The following is a 21,129-nucleotide window of genomic DNA, read 5'->3' as shown; positions in this document are numbered from 1 at the left end:
CTTTGACCTCTTCCTCCCCGAGTTCGATAAACCTTGGGTATCCACTTAAGGGAAACTTGCTGCTCGTTCTACAAACCTCTACTCTTGGAGGCCCAACACCGTCTACAGGAAAGGAGGGGGAACGTAGACATCAAGCACTTTTCCGGCGCCGTTGCCGGGGAGGAAAGGTAAAAGGCTCTCATACTACGGTCCCGGGTAAAGTATTTTTCTCGGCGCCGTTGTGTGTGTGCTCAAAGCTATTTCCTTTAGATCCTGCAATTGCATCTTGTTGTTTCTTGTTTACACTAGTTTGGCATAATGTACAAGAGTGAGCTTCTTATTCTATTTCCTGATTTAAAACATGGATTGTTTGATGCGAAAATTAAAAAACCTATGGAACCTTATTTGCATGCTAGTAGCGATGTTATTAGTATGAATGCAATTACCGCTAATGCTATGAAGAAGTCTAAGCTTGGGGAAGCTAGTTTTTGTGGTCTTTTTAGCTTCCCATCTTTAGGGGAGAAAATTTGTTCTGATAATGCTTTATCTCCCATATGCGATAACTCTAATAATGCTTCTGATATTTTAAATCCACCTGCTGAAAGTATTCCTTATAAAATACCCATGAAAATTATTGAACGTGTTATGGACAACCACTATAAAGGGGATGGAACTGTCCATCCTAGAGATCATTTACTGTTTTTGCACGAAATATGTGGGTTATTCAAGTGTGCAGGTATCTCTATGGATGAAGTGAGGAAGAAGCTATTCTCTATTTCGCTGTCTGGTAAAGCAGCGCATTGGTATAAATTGTTGGAGAATAGGCATTCTCTTGGTTGGGAGGAAATTGCATCTCTCTTTTATTCTAAATTTTATCCTCCGCATGAAGTGCATATTGATAGGAATTATATTTATAACTTTTATCCTCGTGATGGAGAGAGTATTTCTCAAGCGTGGGGAGATTGAAATCACTAATGCTCGGATGTCCCATTCATGAGCTCCCCGTAATGTTATTGTTAACAATTTTTATGCGAGGCTTTCGGGACAATACAAGGACTATCCGGACGCGTGTTCGGAGGGATCTTTCACAAGCAAGGAGGTTGAAGCTAGGTGGGACCTCCTTGATCGGATTGAGGACAACGCTGAAGGATGGGAGAACAATGAAGGTAAAGAGTCGAGTATAAATTATGATTATGAATGCATTGAAGCTTTTATGGATACTCGATAAATTTCGAAATATGAGTGCTACTTATGGTCTTGACTCTCAAGTTGCTGCAAATCTTTATAAAGCCTTTGCTTCTCATTTTGAATTGCCTAAAAATAATTTTGATAAGTATCATGAACCTTTTAAAGAGGCTTGCATGAAGAATGAAATTGTTGTTAATTATTGCAATAAGCATGCTCAAACTCCTAAGAATGCTATTTCCTATAAGCATGTTAATTTTTGTGGAATACATAGACCTTGTGGAATTAATCAAATCAAAGATGAATATTGCATCCATCATGCTAATGAAAAAACTAGAAAGTGGTTTAGGGCTCTAGATGATCTTGGTAAAAAGTTTGTGCCCTCTATCCTTTTATTTGTGAAGTTTGCCATGAAGTGGGTCATTTTAATTTTCAATGCTCCTCCAGTGATATTTTGAACCCAATGAGTGCTGCAAATTTGTATTGTGATGATGAAATTACTCCTAATCAGCATGATGAACTTACTTTATTTTTGGGGTGTGAAGAACTGTCGAGAAAAATCTCTTTGTTACATATGAGTGATCTTGATATTGATGATGTCCTGCATGGGTGTTTTTCTTATTGCATTGATAATAGCCATACAAATACTTACATACAAAATATTTTAGAAGATGACACCTTGCCAAAATATGATAGGACCGCTGTGTGTTTTCAACTAATTAATGAAAAGGAGGGATCCTCCCAAGTTTCTTCTATTGTTTCGAAAGTAAATCAGGTTATGCGGACAAGCCACCCTTCAAGCCTCTCCCTCCTGAAGAAGGGAACGAGGAGAAGGAAGAGAAGGAGAAGAAGAAGGGAACGAAGAAGAAGAAGAAGAAGAAGAAGAAGAAGAAGAAGAAGGAGAATAAAAAGAAAGAGGTAACATCATATCCCCGCGTATATGAGATAACAATAGGTAACCGTAAGTATGTTGCTCCTAATGATTATTGTGATAATGAATCTGAATATGATGATCTTCCTATGCCCTTTACATACATTAGCAATCATGATTTGAATGAGCACACTACTTTTGATATTGCAAATCTCCGGGAAACTAATTCTGAAAATGATGAGGATAATAATTGCCATAGTGTCAGTACTATCCATGCTTCCTCCCATAATAATATAGAAAGCTGTAAGCTTGGGGAAGAGGTGTTTGAAAATCCTTTTGCTACTGATCATTATGTGTTTGATACATCTCCTTCTAATAACAATGATGGTATGGTCATAGATAAACCGACTCGTGAAAGATAACTATTGTATTTCTTATGATGACACTCGTGCCTCCGATCTTTGATGATTATTATAAAGAATGCTATGATATAGGTTATAATTATCCTTATGAAACTTGTCATAGTCATGATTGGATTACCAAAAACAATTCTTTTAATATGCAACTTGTTTACCATGTTCAAATTCTTGATAATAATCTTGCTCCAATTTCTATTAATGAGAATAACTCTTCTTATGCCAAAATTAATGATACTCCTATGCATATGAACCATGATAAGAATGTTTTAAGTGATGGGTATATTGTGGATTTCATCAATGATGCTACTGAAAGTTATTATGAGAGAGGAAAATATGGTTGTAGAAATTTTCATGTTACTAAAATGCCTCTCTATGTGCTGAAATTTTTGAAGCTACACTTGTTTTATCTTCCTATGCTTGTTACTTTGCTCTTCATGGACTTGTTTATTTACAAGATTCCTATGCATAGGAAGCATGTTAGACTTAAATGTGTTTTGAATTTGCCTCTTGATGCTCTCTTTTGCTTCACATACTATCTCTTGCGAGTGCATCATTAAAACTGCTGAGCCCATCTTAATGGCTATAAAGAAAAGAACTTCTTGGGAGATAACCCATGTGTTATTTTGCCACAGTACTTTGTTTTATATTTGTGTCTTGGAAGTTGTTTACTACTGTAGCAACCTCTCCTTATCTTAGTTTTATGTTTTGTTGTGCCAAGTAAAGTCGTTGATAGAAAAGTAAGTACTAGATTTGGATTACTGCGCAGTTCCAGATTTCTTTGCTGTCACGAATCTGAGCCCACTGCCCTGCAGGAAGCTCAGAAAATTATGCCAATTTACGTGAGTGATCCTCAGATATGTACGCAACTTTCATTCAATTTGAGCATTTTCGTTTGAGCAAGTCTGGTGGCCTAATAAAATCCATCTTTACGGACTGTTCTGTTTTGACAGATTCTGCCTTTTATTTCGCATTGCCTCTTTTGCTATGTTGGATGAATTTCTTTGATCCATTAATGTCCAGTAGCTTTATGCAATGTCCAGAAGTGTTAAGAATGATTGTGTCACCTCTGAACATGTGAATTTTTATTGTCCACTAACCCTCTAATGAGTTGTTTCGAGTTTGGTGTGGAGGAAGTTTTCAAGGGTCAAGAGAGGAGGATGATATACTACGATCAAGGAGAGTGAAAGCTCTAAGCTTGGGGATGCCCCGGTGGTTCATCCCTGCATATATCAAGAAGACTCAAGCGTCTAAGCTTGGGGATGCCCAAGGCATCCCCTTCTTCATCGACAAATTATCAGGTTCCTTCTCTTGAAACTATATTTTTATTCGGCCACATCTTATGTGCTTTTTCTTGGAGCGTCTGTTTGTTTGTTTCTATTTTTGTTTGTGTTTGAATAAATTGGATTACATCATGCTTGTGTGGGAGAGAGACACGCTCCGCTGGTTCGAATGAACACATGTGTTCTTAGCTCATAATATTCATGGCGAAGTTTCCTCTTCGTTAAATTGTTATATGGTTGGAATTGGAAAATGATACATGTAGTAATTGCTATAATGTCTTGGGTAATGTGATACTTGGCAATTGTTGTGCTCATGTTTAAGCTCTTGCATCATATGCTTTGCACCCATTAATGAAGAAATACATAGAGCATGCTAAAATTTGGTTTGCATAATTGGTCTCTCTAAGGTCTAGATAATTTCTAGTAAGGTGTTTGAACAACAAGGAAGACGATGTATAGTCTTATAATACTTGTAATATGTCTTTTATGTGAGTTTTGCTGTACTAGTTCATCCTTGTGTTTGCCTCAAACAAACCTTGCTAGCCTAAACCTTGTATCGAGAGGGAATACTTCTCATGCATCCAAATACTTGAGCCAACACTATGCCATTTGTGTCCACCATACCTACCTACTACATGGTATTTCCCGCCATTCCAAAGTAAATTGCTTGAGTGCTACCTTTAAACAATTCAAAATTTATTACCTCTTATTTGTGTCAATGTTTTATAGCTCATGAGGAAGTATGTGGTGTTTATCTTTCAATCTTGTTGGGCAACTTTCACCAATGGACTAGTGGCTACATCCGCTTATCCAATAATTTTGCAAAAAGAGCTGGCAATGGGATTCCCGAGTCCCAAATTAATTAACAAAAATAGACACTCCTCCATGGTATGTGATTGTTGGACGGCACCCGAAGGATTCGGTTAGCCATGGCTTGTGTAAGCAAAGGTTGGGAGGAGTGTCATCATAATAAAACTAAAATAAAAAGGTACTCCTTCATGGTATGAGATTGTTGGCGGGCACCCGAGGATTCGGTTAGCCATGGTTTGTGAAAGAAAGGTTGGAAGGAGTGCCATCCAGAAATAAAATAAAATGGGAGCCGCTCTTTGAAGGTTTGTCTGGCAAGGGGGTTAGAGTACCCGCTACCATTCGTTGACAACAACATACACCTCTCAAAACTTTATTTTTATGCTCTCTTTATGTTTTCAAAATCAAAGCTCTAGCACAAATATAGCAATCGATGCTTTTCCTCTATGAGGACCATTCTTTTACTTTTATTGTTGAGTCAGTTCACCTATTTCTCTCCATCTCAAGAAGCAAACACTTGTGTGAACTGTGCATTGATTCTTACATATTTGCATATTGCATTTGTTATATTGCTTTGCATTGACAATTATCCATGAGATATACATGTTATAAGTTGAAAGCAACCGCTGAAACTTAATCTTCTTTTGTGTTGCTTCAATGCCTTTACTTTGAATTATTGCTTTATGAGTTAACTCTTATGCAAGACTTATTGATGCTTGTCTTGAAGTGCTATTCATGAAAAGTCTTTGCTTTATGATTCACTTGTTTACTCATGTCATACACATTGTTTTGATCGCTGCATTCTCTACATATGCTCTACAAATAGTATGATCAAGTTTATGATGGCATGTCACTCCAGAAATTATCTTTGTTATCGTTTTACCTGCCTCGGGACGAGCAGTAACTAAGCTTGGGGATGCCGATACGTCTCCAACGTATCGATAATTTCTTGTGTTCCATGCCACATTATTGATGTTATCTACATGTTTTATGTACACTTTATGTCATATTCGTGCATTTTCTCGGAACTAACCTATTAACAAGATGCCGAAAGGACAGCTTGCTGTTTTCTCGCTGTTTTTGGTTTCGTAAATCCTAGTAAGGAAATATTTTCTGAATCGGACGAAATCAACGCCGAAAGTCTTAGAAATACGCGAAGCTTCCAGAGCACCGAAGAAAGGTCGAGGGGTGCCGTGGGGGCCCCACACTCGTGGGCGGCGCGGCCCAAGGGGGCGCGCCCCCTATGGTCCGGGCAGCCCAGGCCCCTCCGACTCCGACTCTTCGCCTATTTAAGTCGTCGTGACCTAAAATCTCGACACCAATTGACGAAACTCCGCAAAAGTTACCGTGGCGCCGCCGCCATCGCGAAACTCCAATCCGGGGGACAGAACTCTGTTCCGGCACCCTGCCGGAGCGGGAAGTGCCCCCGAAGGCTTCTCCATCGACACCGCTGCCATCTCCATCAACACCGCTGCCATCTCCACCGCCATCTTCATCACCGCCGTCTGCTCCCATGAGGAGGGAGTAGTTCTCCATCGAGGCTCGGGGCTGTACCGGTAGCTATGTGGTTCATCTCTCTTCCATGTACTTCAATACAATGATCTCATTGAGATTCATATGAGTTTGTATCACTACTATCTATGTGCTACTCTAGTGATGTTATTAAAGTAGTTCTATTCCTCCCGCACGTGTGTAAAGGCGACAGTGGGTGCACCGTGTTAGTACTTGGTTTATGCTATGATCGTGATCTCTTGTAGATTATGGAGTTAACTATTGCTATGATAATATTGATGTGATCTATTCCTCCTACATATGCATGAAGGTGACAAGGTGTGCATGCTATGCTAGTACTTGGTTTAGTAGCGTTGATCTATCTTACACTAAAGGTTACTTAAACATGAGCATTATTGTGGAGCTTGTTAACTCCGGCATTGAGGGTTCGTGTAATCCTACGCAATATGTTCATCATCCAACAAAAGTGTAGAGTATGCATTTATCTCGTTCTGTTATGTGATCGATGTTGAGAGTGTCCACTAGTGAAAGTCTATTCCCTAGGCCTTGTTCCTAAATACCGCTGAGTTACTACTGCTTGTTTCATCGTTTTATCGCGTTACTACCGCTGCAATACCACCACCATCAACTACACGCCAAGCACTTTTCTCGGCACCGTTGCTACTGCTCATACTTATTCATACCACCCGTATTTCACTATCTCTTCGCCGAACTAGTGCACCTATTAGGTGTGTTGGGGACACAAGAGACTTCTTGCTTTGTGGTTGCAGGGTTGCATGAGAGGGATATCTTTGACCTCTTCCTCCCTGAGTTCGATAAACCTTGGGTATCCACTTAAGGGAAACTTGCTGCTGTTCTACAAACCTCTACTCTTGGAGGCCCAACACTGTCTACAGGAAAGGAGGGGGAACGTAGACATCATTGCACCACTGGCCTTTCTCCGCCTCTCTGTTCTTGGCTTTGGAGGCCTTCCTCATTTCAGTCTCCTTAACCTTTTCTGCCATCTGAGCTTGCCCTTCTAATTCTTCGCGTAGTTCCGCTCCAGTCGGAATTCTTTCGAGCGGATTGCTGGAAGATGTGGAATAAGGTTGAGCTAAGCGTGTGTCGGAAATATTGGGTGGCAGAAATGCTAAAGGCTCGACGTATAAAGGTTCCGATGGAATGGGTGGAGGGTCATTCGGAGAATTGTCAGTGGATTTTGGGGTGTTTTCCGACATACTTCCGGCTGCAAGTGCAACAGTTAAAGACTTAAGATCCGGATCCTACTGCGCCCTTTCCCTCTCAAGTCCGGCAAAACTTACCTTCAATGGCGTGGCGGTTCCCCATGGTCGCCGGGGAAGAATAATGGTTTGAGGAAGAGGCGTTGGTGTCCGGCGAGACCAAAATTCGGCGGCGGAGGAAATTTCTCGATCAAAGGCGACGAGCTCGAGTGAGGACGGACCTTGCAAGGGCGGCACACAAAGCTTTCCGGGAGAACCTCGTCGGCGATGAGATCCGTCGGGCGGCGCTGGCGCGAGGAAGGAGATGAAGTGGTGAGGATGGAGTAGAAGTGAGAATGACCGCCCGAGCGAGGTATTTATAGACTCCACACGGAGATACGTGCGTTGGATCCTACGGTGGGAACTGAGCGGTCGCACCGTTGGATATCCGTCACGTGTCCTAGGTCAAAAGCGGTGAAACTGAAGTGGCGGTGACCTAACAACGTGGATCCAATTTACCCGACGAAGATTCGTTTTTCCGAAAATTTCGCGCGGGAAAAGAGGAAGTTATGCGCAGGATGGGGAAAGATTCCGCTTAGTTACCGTTACAGAATAATGAATGATTTTCGGTTGATTGAAGTCGGAAACGATGAAGTTTTTGGAAGCTCTTCAAGATTCTCTCCGGATCCAAATAAGAAGCTAGGTGGAGGAATGGTGAATCTTGAAGAATTTCGGGGGCTACTATTGTGGGTATACTTCATGTGTATACCAACACCATGGTCTAGATCCAGCAAGTCCGGATAGCCCACAGATAGTGGTGGTGGCTTACGGCCCACCGGACGGCCCAATTATTGTTGATAGAAGATGGAAGAAGTCTAGCCTAGGAATAGGAGCCGGATCCTTACCGACCTACGCTAGTGGCCGGATCCATGAAGGCCCATGAAGTGACCGGATCCATGACGGCAAGATAGACCTAGGTGTATTCTTGACGTGTACGGCAATGTAAGTTCCGTAGTTAGGCATCTTGTATTCTAGTTAGGACTCTTCGTAGAAACCCTAGATCATGGCGCCTTTATAAGCCGGATCCCGGGAGCCCTAGAGGCAGAACCACAACTCATTGTAACAACGCGAAAGCGCCCATATAATTGCATACAAGCAACAGTAGGCCCTGTCCTCGAGCAGGTGTTCCGAAGCTAGGTAAATCACGTACCACCATCCCGGTAGCTCTCCGCCCAATGGCCCCTACTTCTTCCCCCCTTCATGAGGATTCCTCCTCCAGGTACCGTCGAATAGGCAACGACAAAAATCAAGTCTCCATTCTAGCACGATGTCTAGTTTTCTTTCCACGGTCTATTTTGGGGAGGCGGGCGTCATTTCTCGTCTTGCTTGAGTAGGGGCGCTCATGCATTTAAAATTATTTGGCTAAGCTATAGGCCGCAGCATGTGTCGCTATCTTTGTGAACCCCATGGCTTTATTAATTTAAAGTCGAGCATCTAATTCACTATATCAAAAAATCATTGACTACCTCGTATGAGTGTGCCCCGTCTAACTTCTTGTTTATATGGCCGACTAGCTAGCTTGCCTTGATGGCATTGCAAGCTAAAACATCACTATCACAAGAGTGTGTTCTTGATGCCCGGTTCTTACTTCTTATTGGTCGACTTCCCCTCTCATATCCTCCTATGATGGCTACGATTTCGTTGTTTCCATCAAAATAGTTTGCTTGGTCCCATGTTGGCGAGCACATCAGCGTGCTACCTATTTCTTGTTTCTCTCAAAAAATATACCATAGAATACTTCTCTCTTACTTCTTGAAAACAGAACAAGCTAACATTCCGCAATCTTGACAAACGGCGATTACCACTCTTGTTGGTTTAAGGAGACGGAATTTCATTTCTCTTCATGGAAACGGTAAAAACTAATTAAGCAACCTTAACGCACAGCAATTAAAGTATGCAAAGAGAATCCCATAAGGTCACAAACAGTTGAATGCGTATGCAGTGTCTTGCTTAAACTAGGGAGTTCGATATGCTAAACTAATACGTCTCGCAGATACCACCAATCGTTCATTCCAAGCGAAGACGGACAGGCGATGATTTGCCAAAAGCGACCTAGCTAGCTTCTTGCATTTGACGGATTCGAGGACAGGATGTCGCCAATCTCAAAGCCTAGAGAGGGATTAGTGCGCTATTAGTGGCAAAACATTATGGATTTGCATGCAGCCTCGTGTCCAAAGATTCCAGGCACAGAGAAGAATGACAGAGGAAGACCACTCATCAGTCATCACCAACCAAATCCTGAAAAGTATCATTACACGACGCTACAATCTCCATGTCGTCTACCTCTACTAGTGCTAGTGGTTATGAAATGAAATGGCTGCCTAGTTTACGACTAGGTAGATGTTACTTACTAGCTAATCGTCACATAGTGGTGGTGCTTGCCTTGTGTATCTTATGCTGCAACTATCCATCATTGCTTAAAAATATTGCCACATTTGTATTCCCCAACCGTGACCTAGCTTGCGGCATATTTTATCATTTACAATATATATTGTCATATTTCACCGTTAGTTGTGGCATTGCGACACCTTTATCTCATTATATTATTTCCCGAAGACTAGAGTTTAGATCCACTTGTTGCGATGACATGGCAGCTGACTAGGCAAAACACAACTTGGATGTATATACATTAATAGAGTGCCAAATTGTGTCAAGATTTCATCTAACCTTGTCAACTTCTATGTAATCGTGTCAATTCTGTCGGAGTGTGGTTACCTGCCAATGAATTGGAGCCAGACCTGTTGGTCCAGTCAGTGTCATATCATCATGGTACATGAATCTACATTGTTGGTTTGAGAAAAACAAGCTCCAAAGGACAAAAGGTAGCAATATTTTTTTTGTGGCGTAGACTTCGTCACAAGATCAACTCTAGGTAAAAAGGCGGATGAAAGACTTAGCAGCTATAGAAGAGGATTTTTCTATAGTAAATGTCAGGAGTAAGGAGAAGAAGTTCTCTGGTACTTCTCTAGTTGTCTCATGTTGGATGCATCGATATTTGAAGTGTGACTCTGATGCTGTAAATATTATTTATTCTTAATCTTCCTAGAAAAGCATAAAGAAATATGCAATGAAATAAAATCATGTTTTGTCAAAATGGTGCAAAAAATACACAAAAAGTCAACCTCATTAACATATTTTTCCACAAACTAAAAATTGTGCAATATTTAGTCTTATGTTAATCAATACTATCTCCATCCCGGTTTATAGGTTCTATGCATATCCATAGGTCGTAAATTTGAATAATGTAACACAAGATATACATTACAAATATATATCATTAGAAAGTTCAGATGTTTTACTTTCCAATGATATAATTTTTATGTTATGTAATGTTATGTAATGTTAGTCAAATTGATGATCTAGAAATGCGCACATGTAACATTACTAGATGCATTGGTCATTTGGCACAAAAATATTAAATTGATTAATTTTTTATGATGCAAATGGGCTTACAGTTTGCAATGGACAATTGAATGCCACACCATGCCGAAGAAAAGGTCTCCTGAGCTCATAAATACCTCCTACCATTTCTCTAGGAACATCTGCAATTCACTTGGGGGCTCTGAGCATCTTCCATCACTCCAAAGACATCACTTGCATGCAAACCAACAAAAAATCTGACTAGGAAATGAAAAGGAGATGGGGCCAAAAGAAGAAATACTGCCCAAGACTGTCCTTATGATCTCCAACAAAGGACCCAGACGTGATAAATCAATATACAGGGGTCCGGCATCACAATGTACATGCTTTATTATTCCAAAGTCCAATACTAGTCCTTGTGGAATTGGCTCAAAGGTGTGAAAGCGAGTGGTAGAGAGAGAAAGTGAAAGAGAGAGAGGGGGAAGACCCTGACCAGTGCCAAGAACAAGAGAGATGAGAGAGGCCGGGCAAGAATCCTAAACCGAATCCCCTCCAAAAACCCACCGGTCGAGCTCCCCAATCTCCATCTCCAACTCCGAGAACAAGAACAAGAACAAGAGAGCATCCTCCGAGGACTAGAGGCGACCACAAGGGAATAAAGGGAGCTCAGAAAGACCGCGGAAAAAAAAGGTACCTTTGGAAGACCCTCCCGTTGCGCTGATCGCAGACTCCCCCGAGAGCTGCCTCAAAAGAGCGAAATCAGAACAAGATTTATTCGATCTACCCGTGCTTGATTCTCCCCTTTTCGTTTTTTTCCGCAAAGCCTTTTCTTTTTTAACTGTTACCGCTGCTCTCTGCGTTGTCGAGAAGTTCCGAGGAGCAAGAGCATGGAGAAGGGGATGGATCCGGTGCTGCTCGACAGCATCATCGGCCGGCTGCTGGAGGTGAAGACTCTCAAGCCGGGCAAGAACGCGCAGCTGTCGGAGTCGGAGATCAAGCAGCTCTGCGCCGCCTCCAAGGAGATCTTCCTCTCGCAGCCCAACCTCCTGGAGCTCGAGGCCCCCATCAAAATCTGCGGTAAGCTTCCCCGATTCCTCCGTTTGTTTCTCGATGGATGTCGGCCGCCCCTAGAAATGCAATCTCGAGGGATCGGTTTCGCTGGTCAACGCGTAGTAGGTGGCTGGTTTGTGGATTTTTTGGGTGGTCCTACACCCCATCTTTTGGTCGATTGCCCGGTTCCTGCGGTATTCCATCGCTTGATGGGCCGGTTGCGGACTGTAATACATATTTACTTAATTTGAGTATAATCAGGATGAGACTCTCTCTGAATCTTTGGCTGTATGGGCTGATAGAAAGGTGCTAGTTCTTAAAGCCATGGTCATGCTCTTTATTTGTCGAGTAATGTGCAAGGTTTTCAAGGAATGTGTACTGAGATGCCGAGTAATTTTTGGTGGGTCGTTGTAGCACCAGTGGGGTTTATGATGAATTAGCCATGCCTGTTAAGTCTTAAGCGCACCAGTGGGGGTGTTCATAGTGCAAAGTTTCCAAAGCTGATGACACCATTCTGGGTTCGATGGATTCACTTTTAGAAAAACCATATATTATAGAAACTTATCATTGTGCAAAGCTGTAAAGTAGTATATTCAAAGAAAAAAGCTTGCTTTGGTAACTACCTTGTAGGCTGGAGAACTGGCACCCATCACCCTACTTATTATGGAAGAGTTCAATTTAAGATGAAACAACTGATAATTAGAGTTTCAGTGTGCTAAAAAATCACAATGGTTTAGTTCTCTAAATGTCTTCCATATTTCTCATGGTTACACTTCAGGCAATGGTTGTCTAGTGCAGTTCTATATGTCATATTTAGTTAGCTTTATATAGTGATATGCCACTATATTTCATACTCGACTGAAGTATTCCAGGTATATCATTTTTAAATAAAAAATACATCAACAACTTCTGTAAATTTTTTTCCTTCTGAATCTGAGTTTTACTTCAGAGAATCTTGAGCAGCTTTTACAAAGCTCCATACTAAGATGCCAATCTTGCATAAATTCTTATGATCAGGTGATGTTCATGGTCAATATTCTGATCTCCTGAGGCTCTTTGAATATGGTGGATATCCTCCTCAGTCCAATTATCTTTTCTTGGGTGATTATGTGGACCGGGGAAAGCAAAGCCTTGAGACAATATGCCTTCTTTTGGCTTATAAGGTCAAGTACCCTGAGAACTTCTTTCTTCTAAGAGGCAACCATGAATGTGCATCAGTAAACCGCATCTATGGATTTTATGATGAGTGCAAGCGCAGATTCAGTGTAAAACTCTGGAAAACGTTTACAGACTGTTTTAACTGCTTACCAGTATCAGCATTGATAGATGAAAAGATTCTATGTATGCATGGGGGCCTTTCTCCAGAGTTGAACAAGCTGGATCAAATACTCAACCTCAATCGCCCCACAGATGTGCCTGATACTGGGTTACTTTGTGATCTTCTTTGGTCCGATCCTTCCAATGAAGCGCAAGGGTGGGCTATGAATGATCGTGGTGTTTCATATACATTTGGGCCTGATAAAGTGACTGAATTTCTTGAGAAGCATGATTTAGACCTCATATGCCGAGCGCATCAGGTGCTCTATGTTCAGAAAGTACCATCATTTTTTTTTTCTTGTCAAAGCGACTTGCTTAATTGGTTATTTCTCCTTGTTGGAATTCAGGTTGTTGAGGATGGATATGAGTTCTTTGCTGATCGTCAGCTTGTAACAATATTTTCGGCGCCTAATTATTGTGGAGAATTTGATAATGCCGGTGCCATGATGAGTGTAGATGAGACACTGATGTGCTCCTTCCAAATACTCAAACCTGCAAGGAAAATGTTAGTTGGTTCAACTAATACCAAATCTGGCTTCAAGGTATGCATGCTTATCAAAGGAACAGTTGTTATTTTGCCTTATGCAAGTATATATACATTTGTACATCATGCTGCTTCCCTACTGTTTCCCTTCTAAAAAATGTGTTGAGCACCCCTGCTAAATCGACATCGTTATTCAGTACAATTATATCATTCCATTGTCTCTTAACCTGCAAAAATGTTCTGAAGGTGATAACATGAGCTGTTAATGGAGCTATTCACTACGTATTTTTCACCTGCTTTCTTTCCATGATTAGTACTCCCTTTGTTCCATATTAGCTTGTGTTTTAGATAAACTGGGCATACTAAGGAGGGCTAAACGGAATTAAATGGCCATGCACGCATTGGCCTTTCTCTACACTCTCCACTCTCATGATGCGCTGGTTTGAAATTCCTTGCATGCATTGGCCTAGGGAGTAATTAAGCAGGGGGGCAATTAGGCAGTCCAAATGGTAAAACATCAACAGCACAAGGTAATCTGGATAAAAGGAAAAAAAAGTTATGCGCAAGGTAAAGAGGAACAGAGGGAGTAAACCACTTATTTGACCATGAGAATCCGGAACTTGATAGATTTTGTTTCTGTCAGTATATGCAATTGTATGGATAGACTCAAAAGTTTTGCCTGCAATTCCCAGAACACTTGAAGTAAAAATAAATAAATCACAGAACTCCTGTTGCTGTTCTTCTTGTGCACTTGAATGCTTCTCTGAGTTCTCTCATGCTAACACTATAATGCTTAAATATTAATTTCAAGTTGTCCACTCAACCGAAGGTGCTAGTTATGCTTATGAGCTTATCACCTGCAGGCTGCTGCTACCTACTTTATCAGTAATGAGCCATGATTACAACCTTGTTACTCCCTCCGATTCATATTACTTGACGCTAATATAGATGTATCTAGACACATTTTAGTTATAGATACACCCATTTTAACATCAATTAGTATGGATCGGAGGGAGTATGATATTGACATAGGCATGCATTGACTCACCGATTACAATTTGTTCTTAGCTTTGACCATTGAAATTCATTCATACACCATTATGCTTTTACACAATTAATTATGTCTTGGTTGATTTTTGGGAATTTATGTAATGTATGGATTATGGTCATGCGAAAGGGCATGCTTTATTGCATAATCCGTGAAATTGGTTTAGAATGCTTAGAAGCATATTTCAGTTCCGTGTTCTATGCCATAATCAATACGTTACAGTTTAACATATATCTGGTGGTATGCTACCTATTGCGCTCTTTTGTGTTACTACATCACTGCTGCCTTTGACCTTGTTTCTGTTTTGCCTGCAATTCCCAGAACACATTCAGTTAAAAAAAATCCCAGACCTTGTTTCTGTTTTTCTTGTGCACGTGAAGGCTTTTCGAGTTCCCATACTAAGAATAGAATTATGCTTAATAATAGTGATGCAAAGTTTTCTCGCTCAACCGAATGTGTTAGTTATGCTTATGAGATTTGTCACCTGAAGGCTGCGCTGCTGGGGCAGCTGCATACATTATCAGCAAAAGTCATGATTGCAACCCCATTGTTATGATATTAACATGGGCATGCATTGACTTAATGATTACAATTTGTTCTTAGCTTTGACTACTGAAATTCATCCATAGAACATTCTGCTGCGACACAGTTTTGTCTTATTTATCTTTTGGGATTCTTTTAGTGTATTAATTGTGATCATGTGAAAGAACATGCTGGAATGTATAATCTGTCAAATTTGTTTAGAATACTGACAGGCATATTTCAATTTCGTGTTCTATGCCATGGCAGTGCATGACAGTTCAACATGTATCGGGTGTTACCTTACACTCTATTGCCCTCTTTTCTGTTACAGTGACACTATTGTGTTTGACCTTCCTTGTTTTATTCCTCACTAAGTGAGTGTGGAGGTTTTAGATGCAAGATAGGGCAGATCAAGTGGAAGGGGCAATCAATTTCTTGATGATGAATCAGATATAAAAGTTCTAGTAATAATACTTCCTCCATTCCAAATTAATTGACGCATATTTCTCTAGATACGCATGTATCTAGGTGTGTTCTAGTGTGTAGATACATGCAAATCTAGACAAATCTGCGACATTTAATTTGGAACGGAGGGAATAGATCTTTATGTGCTGGAACGACGAACACATCCATATGTTCATGATTTTCACATAAGATCAAGAAACATCCTTGGCACCCGCCGGCGGTGCTTGCGCTGGGGATCTAGCTATGGAACTGTGGTGGACTAAATATCATATACTAACTGAAAATAATAATTTGAACGTACTGCTGGTTGTACCCAAATAGTTGTCAGGTGTAAATCATGAGTGAATGGTGATGAACTAATCATGAGTGAATTATGATGAATTAATCTTTCTTCACATAGTATATATTCTGACGAAATGCAACTAACCTTCTATATTGCTTTCTTCCATCTTTGACTAGTCATTGAGGGGATGGTGATGGTGGCGTGGTGATTGGTGAGCTAGCTGTGATCGGATCTGCAGGGCACATACCTCGAGCGGCTGCGACTAACTGGCATTTTAGCCTGTACCTCGTCCCAGAACAAGAACGCAGATGTGTACAACTCTCTCGTCGATGGAACTGTACATCGTTCATGTCGGATTAACACTTGTAATGTATTATTGTTTTTTCCCTACTGTGCGGATCTCTTATCGTACAAGAAGATGATGTGAATGAAACTGTTCCCTCTTCCCCCTCTAAGAGAAGGATTCAGTTCATACAGGTATACGCCAATAAAATAGCTAATAGAGCCCTGAGTGCTGGTGAAGGATCATGGCAGGGAGCAAAATTACATGTGGTTTGAGAACAGGCTGGTGGGGGTATCATGGCAGGGAGCAAAATTACCTGTGGTTTTGAGAACCTGCTTGGCTGGATTCGAGATTGGTCTGCTCTATGGTTTGTGTGATTTGAGCTTTGCGCAATAATCTGTGTACATTGTATTCTGCTCATGATTTTTTGGTACTTTGATTTAACAGCGTTGGTCTGAACATGTCCAGCATAGGCTAAATAGTGGTGGCTAGAGTGCTGATCCTTACTTAAGTTGACGTTTTCCTGAGAGCATATCTTCTGTTCTTCAAGAGCCGAGACTGATGGATAAGAGATAGGTTCTGTCAAAAGAAAACGTGTCCGATGGATTCAATCTGCCTGAAGAGTTTCTTGTGTCAAGTCTCTTTCTTGCAAATAGAGGCAAATAAATGTTGGGGAAAAGAATCTGACTTGCGCTTACCACAGGCCTCAGCCTCACTCAGATGTTAAAAAGGATATGACGCAATGTCAAATACCAAACCGGGCAAAGAGTAGAGACACATCCACATCACAGTAAGCAGAAACCGTAACGATTTTCTGCTACTCACATTGAAGAAACCATAACTTGTTTCTTAAAACAATAGAGTTTCTTAAAACTTCTTGATTCGTGGGACTTTGAAATAATGAAAATGGAAAAAATAAAACGTAGATTTACAATGTCATGTCACCTGGAATTCAACACGTTCAAAATTGTCTAAACCTTCCAAGAAACCATAACTTCACCAACTCAAACAACAGAGTTTCTTAGAACGTGTGTCGCCTGCTGAATTTCAATTTACAATTAGGAGACATCAGGAGAATGGACTGAATATTTTAAATCGAAGTCCATGAACATCCAACAAAATGAGCATATATGGCAGCACAACGAAAGGCACTGGATCATGATAACAGTGATGAATCTTTTTTTTTCGAGAGCACGTCAACGCGCACCTTGATATTAATTGCAAGAACTAGCATAACCTGCATACATGCCAGCTAGAGAAGCTGAAACAAAGAAGGAAAAACGAAAAACTCCAGAGCCTCTAGGCTACTCTCTCGCGGCATCAGTCGTGCTCCATCCCCTACTCCTACCCTCTTCGCTTTAAGCAACAACTTGTAAACGTCCATGTTCATCAAGGCAAACCTATGAGCCGGATGTTACCTTTGAGTGTTGCCAAATACCCAAGCATTTATGTGCTTCCAAAGTGCGTGACATATGATACACAGTTTTATTTTCGTATACTCTTACTAGTTTATGGTTGTAATAACTGTACTGATACGGCTGTATGCATCCTAACTATACAGATACCGGGTTCTTTTGCTACAAAAGTAATAAAGTGCCCTTTATAAAAAAAAAACTCTTCAGGATACTCTCGGCAGACTTGGCTGCATGTGTACCAGACCTCTCTAGCATACACGCCCTGAATCAGAATATGCTCAGCAGTGTCTTCCTCCCAGAGGCAAACGAAGCACCTGGACGTCTGAAACACTGGTGGATCTTATGAAGCTGCTACTGGGAATGGAGGCTGGGGCAGCCTCGCCAGGGGCCAATTTTTGCTGTTGCGGGGAGTGTGACAAATGTTGGTGAACCTCTTGAAACTGAAACTCGTGCACTGCTGCAAGCAATCTCCCTTGCGGATCAGTTTGGTTGGAAGGCATGTGTTTGCTACGGATTGTCAAGACTTGAAGCAAACAATTAGCTCGAATGCTTATGATGATGCACCACTTGGAGCCCTGTTTTAGGGAAGTAAAGTTTGATCTTCGGCCGAACTTTATCGGGTACACCGTGTGATGTATGTGCATCGGTCTTGTAATAAACCAGCTCACGAGCTGGCGGCGCTCGGTGCGGTTGAGCCGCAGAGCCACCACAATGTGTGGGTCGAATACTATCCATTTTCCATAACTAGTTCCACCTTCGGGATTATGCCGTGCAAGTTTAATGGAATGACCATCTAAAAAAGGAAACTTGTTGTCTCGCAGGACTTTGAAATAATGGAAATGAAAAAAAAGACATATAGCACAATTCTAGCAGATTAAATTTTTGTATTCCTTCCAGCAGATTAAATTTTCCCTACAAAATATAGCACAATGGAACAATCCACACAAGACAGAATGGCGGGGTTTACAATTCTAAAAAAATACTTCGTGACTTGGAGGACATTGCTTTGTCTATGAGCTGGAGCAGTAGATGGAGGCGCCCAACATTTTCTAGTCATGTTATTGTCAACAAAAGCTGAACCTTTTCCAGATCCAGGAGTGTTTTGCATCAATCTCTATTTTTTCTGACAGTGACAAATCGGAGTCCGCGTATACTACACTAGAATGTAATACCTAGTAAGTCTGAATATATCTAGCAGATTAGTGGCTAGAATTATGTTTTATCTACTAGACGACACCGTGTACCCTTTTACATGTTAAGGTTTATTGAGAGCACACATTTTGTTCTTTGTGAGTCGAGGTCGATAGGTTGGAGATGAAAGGAGAGGACAACGCATCCGAATAGATTCCATCAAAAAAGATGATCATTATCAACGGATTTGATCTGTCAGTCTTTATCTTGCAAACAGAGGCACACAAATGTTGGACAAGAAGAATCGGATTCTCCATTACCACAAGTCTCACTCAGATTCAAGAAAGACATGATTCAATGTCCAATGGGACTTTACCAAACCAAGTAAAAGGGCACATCCACATCGTAGGAAGAAGGCGCAAGAATGATTTTCTACTTACATCCAAGATCAACAAATTCATCAACTCAAACATCATTTTTTCTTGAACTCTTTGATTCCAATGGGGTTTAAATTGTAATTTTCCAACGAAAATAGCACAATCGAACTATCCACATAAGGAAAAATGGCAGGGACTACAATTCTCAAAAACCCTTACGAGTCAACGAGGCAAATGTCCCTTGCTTTTTCTCTGTGCTACAGAGGTGTAGATGAACTGGCCTAACATTTCCCTATCATGTTATTTTTTTGTCAACGATAATAGCATTAGACAACTCCTGTTCACATCTGAGTGTATTATATTACATAACATACCACTCCTGTGCACATCAGCAGTAAGAACCAAGAACAAAATGACAAGACCGAGGCTGATTTACTATGTACATGTCCACATTAGTAGTACTGCACTCATCTATTGTTAGCCATGGGAAGAACAATCACCTACCTATCAGCAATTCCGATTCAGTTACTCGGCAACAATCAGCATTCATCAACCAAACGGTCGAAAAAGCTCCGGCGAGCAATTGGTACCTCTCGAGCGAGCAATTGAGCAATCGGCGATGGCCCTCGAGGGCAGCTGCTAGGCGAGTTCACCTGGGAGCGAATGAGACGGAGATGTCGGTGGGGACGCGGAACTTGTCGGCCCAGTCCTGCGCCTCCAGGAAGAGCTTGGAGACCTTGGCCGCGACCCAGGACATCTCCGGCCGGGCCTCGGTGTCCTTGGCGACGCACCGCAGCGCCACCGCCGTGAGCGTCTCGGCCGCGTCGACGGGGAATGAATCTTTCAGCCTCCGGTCCACCCACTGCCGCATCCCCTCCCCGCCTCCCGCCGCGGCCCCGGCGGTCTCGATCAGCGACGTCCGCTCGTACTCCCCGGTCTCCTTGTTGTGCTCGTACCGCACGGGTTCTTCCCCGGACAGCAGCTCCAGCAGCAGCACGCCGAGCGCGAACACGTCGGAGCGCCGCGAGGGCGCGCCCCCCGCGATGATCTCCGGCGCCATGTACCCGCGCGTGCCCTCGATCCGCCGGCTCCCCGTGCGGCGGTGCCTGGCGCTGGCGGGGTGGGGCAGGGAGTCGGAGTCGGACGGGGGGAGCTCGCCGGCGAGGTCGGCGGCGCCGAAATGGGCGATCTTGGCGCGGAGGCGGGCGCCGTCGCCGCAGACGAGGACGGTGGAGGAGGAGAGGCGGTTGTGGACGGTGCCGGCCTGGAGGTGGACGTAGCTGAGCGCGTCGCAGGCGTTGGCGGCGACGCGGAGGCGGGCGGCCCAGGTGGCCAGCGGCGTGAAGGCGCGGTTGCTGCCGCGGAGGAGGGCGGAGAGCGGGGCGGCGTCCGGGACGAGCTCGTAGGCGAGGAAGAGGGAGCCGTCGGGGGAGGTGGCGGCGCCGTAGAGGCGCGCGATGGCGGCGTGGTGGCAGTGGCCGAGGACGGCGAGGCGGGCGGAGACCTCGGCCGGGTCGCGCCGCAGCGCGCGGCGGAAGACGGCGGCCGGGTGGCCCCGGAGCGCGCAGCGGAAGGAGTTGGAGGAGGACGGGGCGAGGCGGTGGGAGGGGGCGAAGTTGGAGGTGGCGGCGGCGAGCTCGGCGAAGGTGAGCAGGAGCGGGAGGTTCGGGAGGGAGCCCTGCTTGAGCGCCTGCAGGGAGGAGGCGGCGGAGGAGGAGGCGGTGGAGAGGGAGGATGCGGAGGAGTTGTAGGAGTTGGTGTGGTTGCGGCGGTGGTGGGTGCTGGAGGAGCGGGACGTCGACGGGACGACGGAGGCGGCGGTTGCGGTGGCGCCGGAGCTCTTGGACTTGCACATCGGCCTGCGAACGCCAACCATTGGCCACCGAGAGGAGTCGTCCTCTTGCTTCAGCTGCTTGCTCTCTCTCAAACTGCGGCCGTAATAAAGGTTGCGCTCGAAAATTTTAAAAAGCTAGTGCTGCGCGTCCCCGGTATATTTCCCCAAGATCACTCCCCTCTAGGCCTCAACAGCCTGACATGTCTCCATCGAGCAAAGTAATTGCTTCAAACGTTTCTTCAGAGCAA

The 21,129-nt window shown here is 43.0% G+C and overlaps 2 protein-coding genes across 3 annotated transcripts; one reads left to right on the top strand and one right to left on the bottom strand.

Annotated features, from left to right (window-relative positions):
• Window positions 1-11,111: 11,111 nt before the first annotated feature.
• LOC124693583 (serine/threonine-protein phosphatase PP1) lies at window positions 11,112-16,369 on the top strand. 2 transcript variants are annotated; one of them, XM_047227065.1, is made up of 5 exons: window positions 11,112-11,358; window positions 11,540-11,749; window positions 12,740-13,299; window positions 13,387-13,581; window positions 16,018-16,369. In XM_047227065.1, exons 2-5 carry the CDS (start codon window positions 11,560-11,562, stop codon window positions 16,033-16,035), a joined length of 963 nt encoding a protein of 320 aa, XP_047083021.1. In that variant the 5' UTR covers window positions 11,112-11,358; window positions 11,540-11,559; the 3' UTR covers window positions 16,036-16,369. The 2 variants fall into 2 exon arrangements, with proteins under 2 accessions (XP_047083021.1, XP_047083020.1); XM_047227064.1 differs by having other exon boundaries at window positions 11,112-11,362; window positions 11,543-11,749.
• Window positions 16,370-19,226: 2,857 nt separating this feature from the next.
• Window positions 19,227-20,923, bottom strand: LOC124688982 (protein LYK5-like). Its single transcript, XM_047222593.1, has one exon. The coding sequence runs from the start codon at window positions 20,921-20,923 to the stop codon at window positions 19,697-19,699; it is 1,227 nt and encodes a 408-aa protein (XP_047078549.1). The 3' UTR covers window positions 19,227-19,696.
• Between the last annotated feature and the right edge of the window lie 206 nt (window positions 20,924-21,129).

Source organism: Lolium rigidum, chromosome 2 (genome assembly GCF_022539505.1).
Source record: "Lolium rigidum isolate FL_2022 chromosome 2, APGP_CSIRO_Lrig_0.1, whole genome shotgun sequence".
Taxonomy (NCBI): Eukaryota; Viridiplantae; Streptophyta; class Magnoliopsida; order Poales; family Poaceae; genus Lolium; species Lolium rigidum.
The sequence above is the reverse complement of the archived record's forward strand: the minus strand, read 5'-3'. Positions and strand labels throughout refer to the sequence as shown.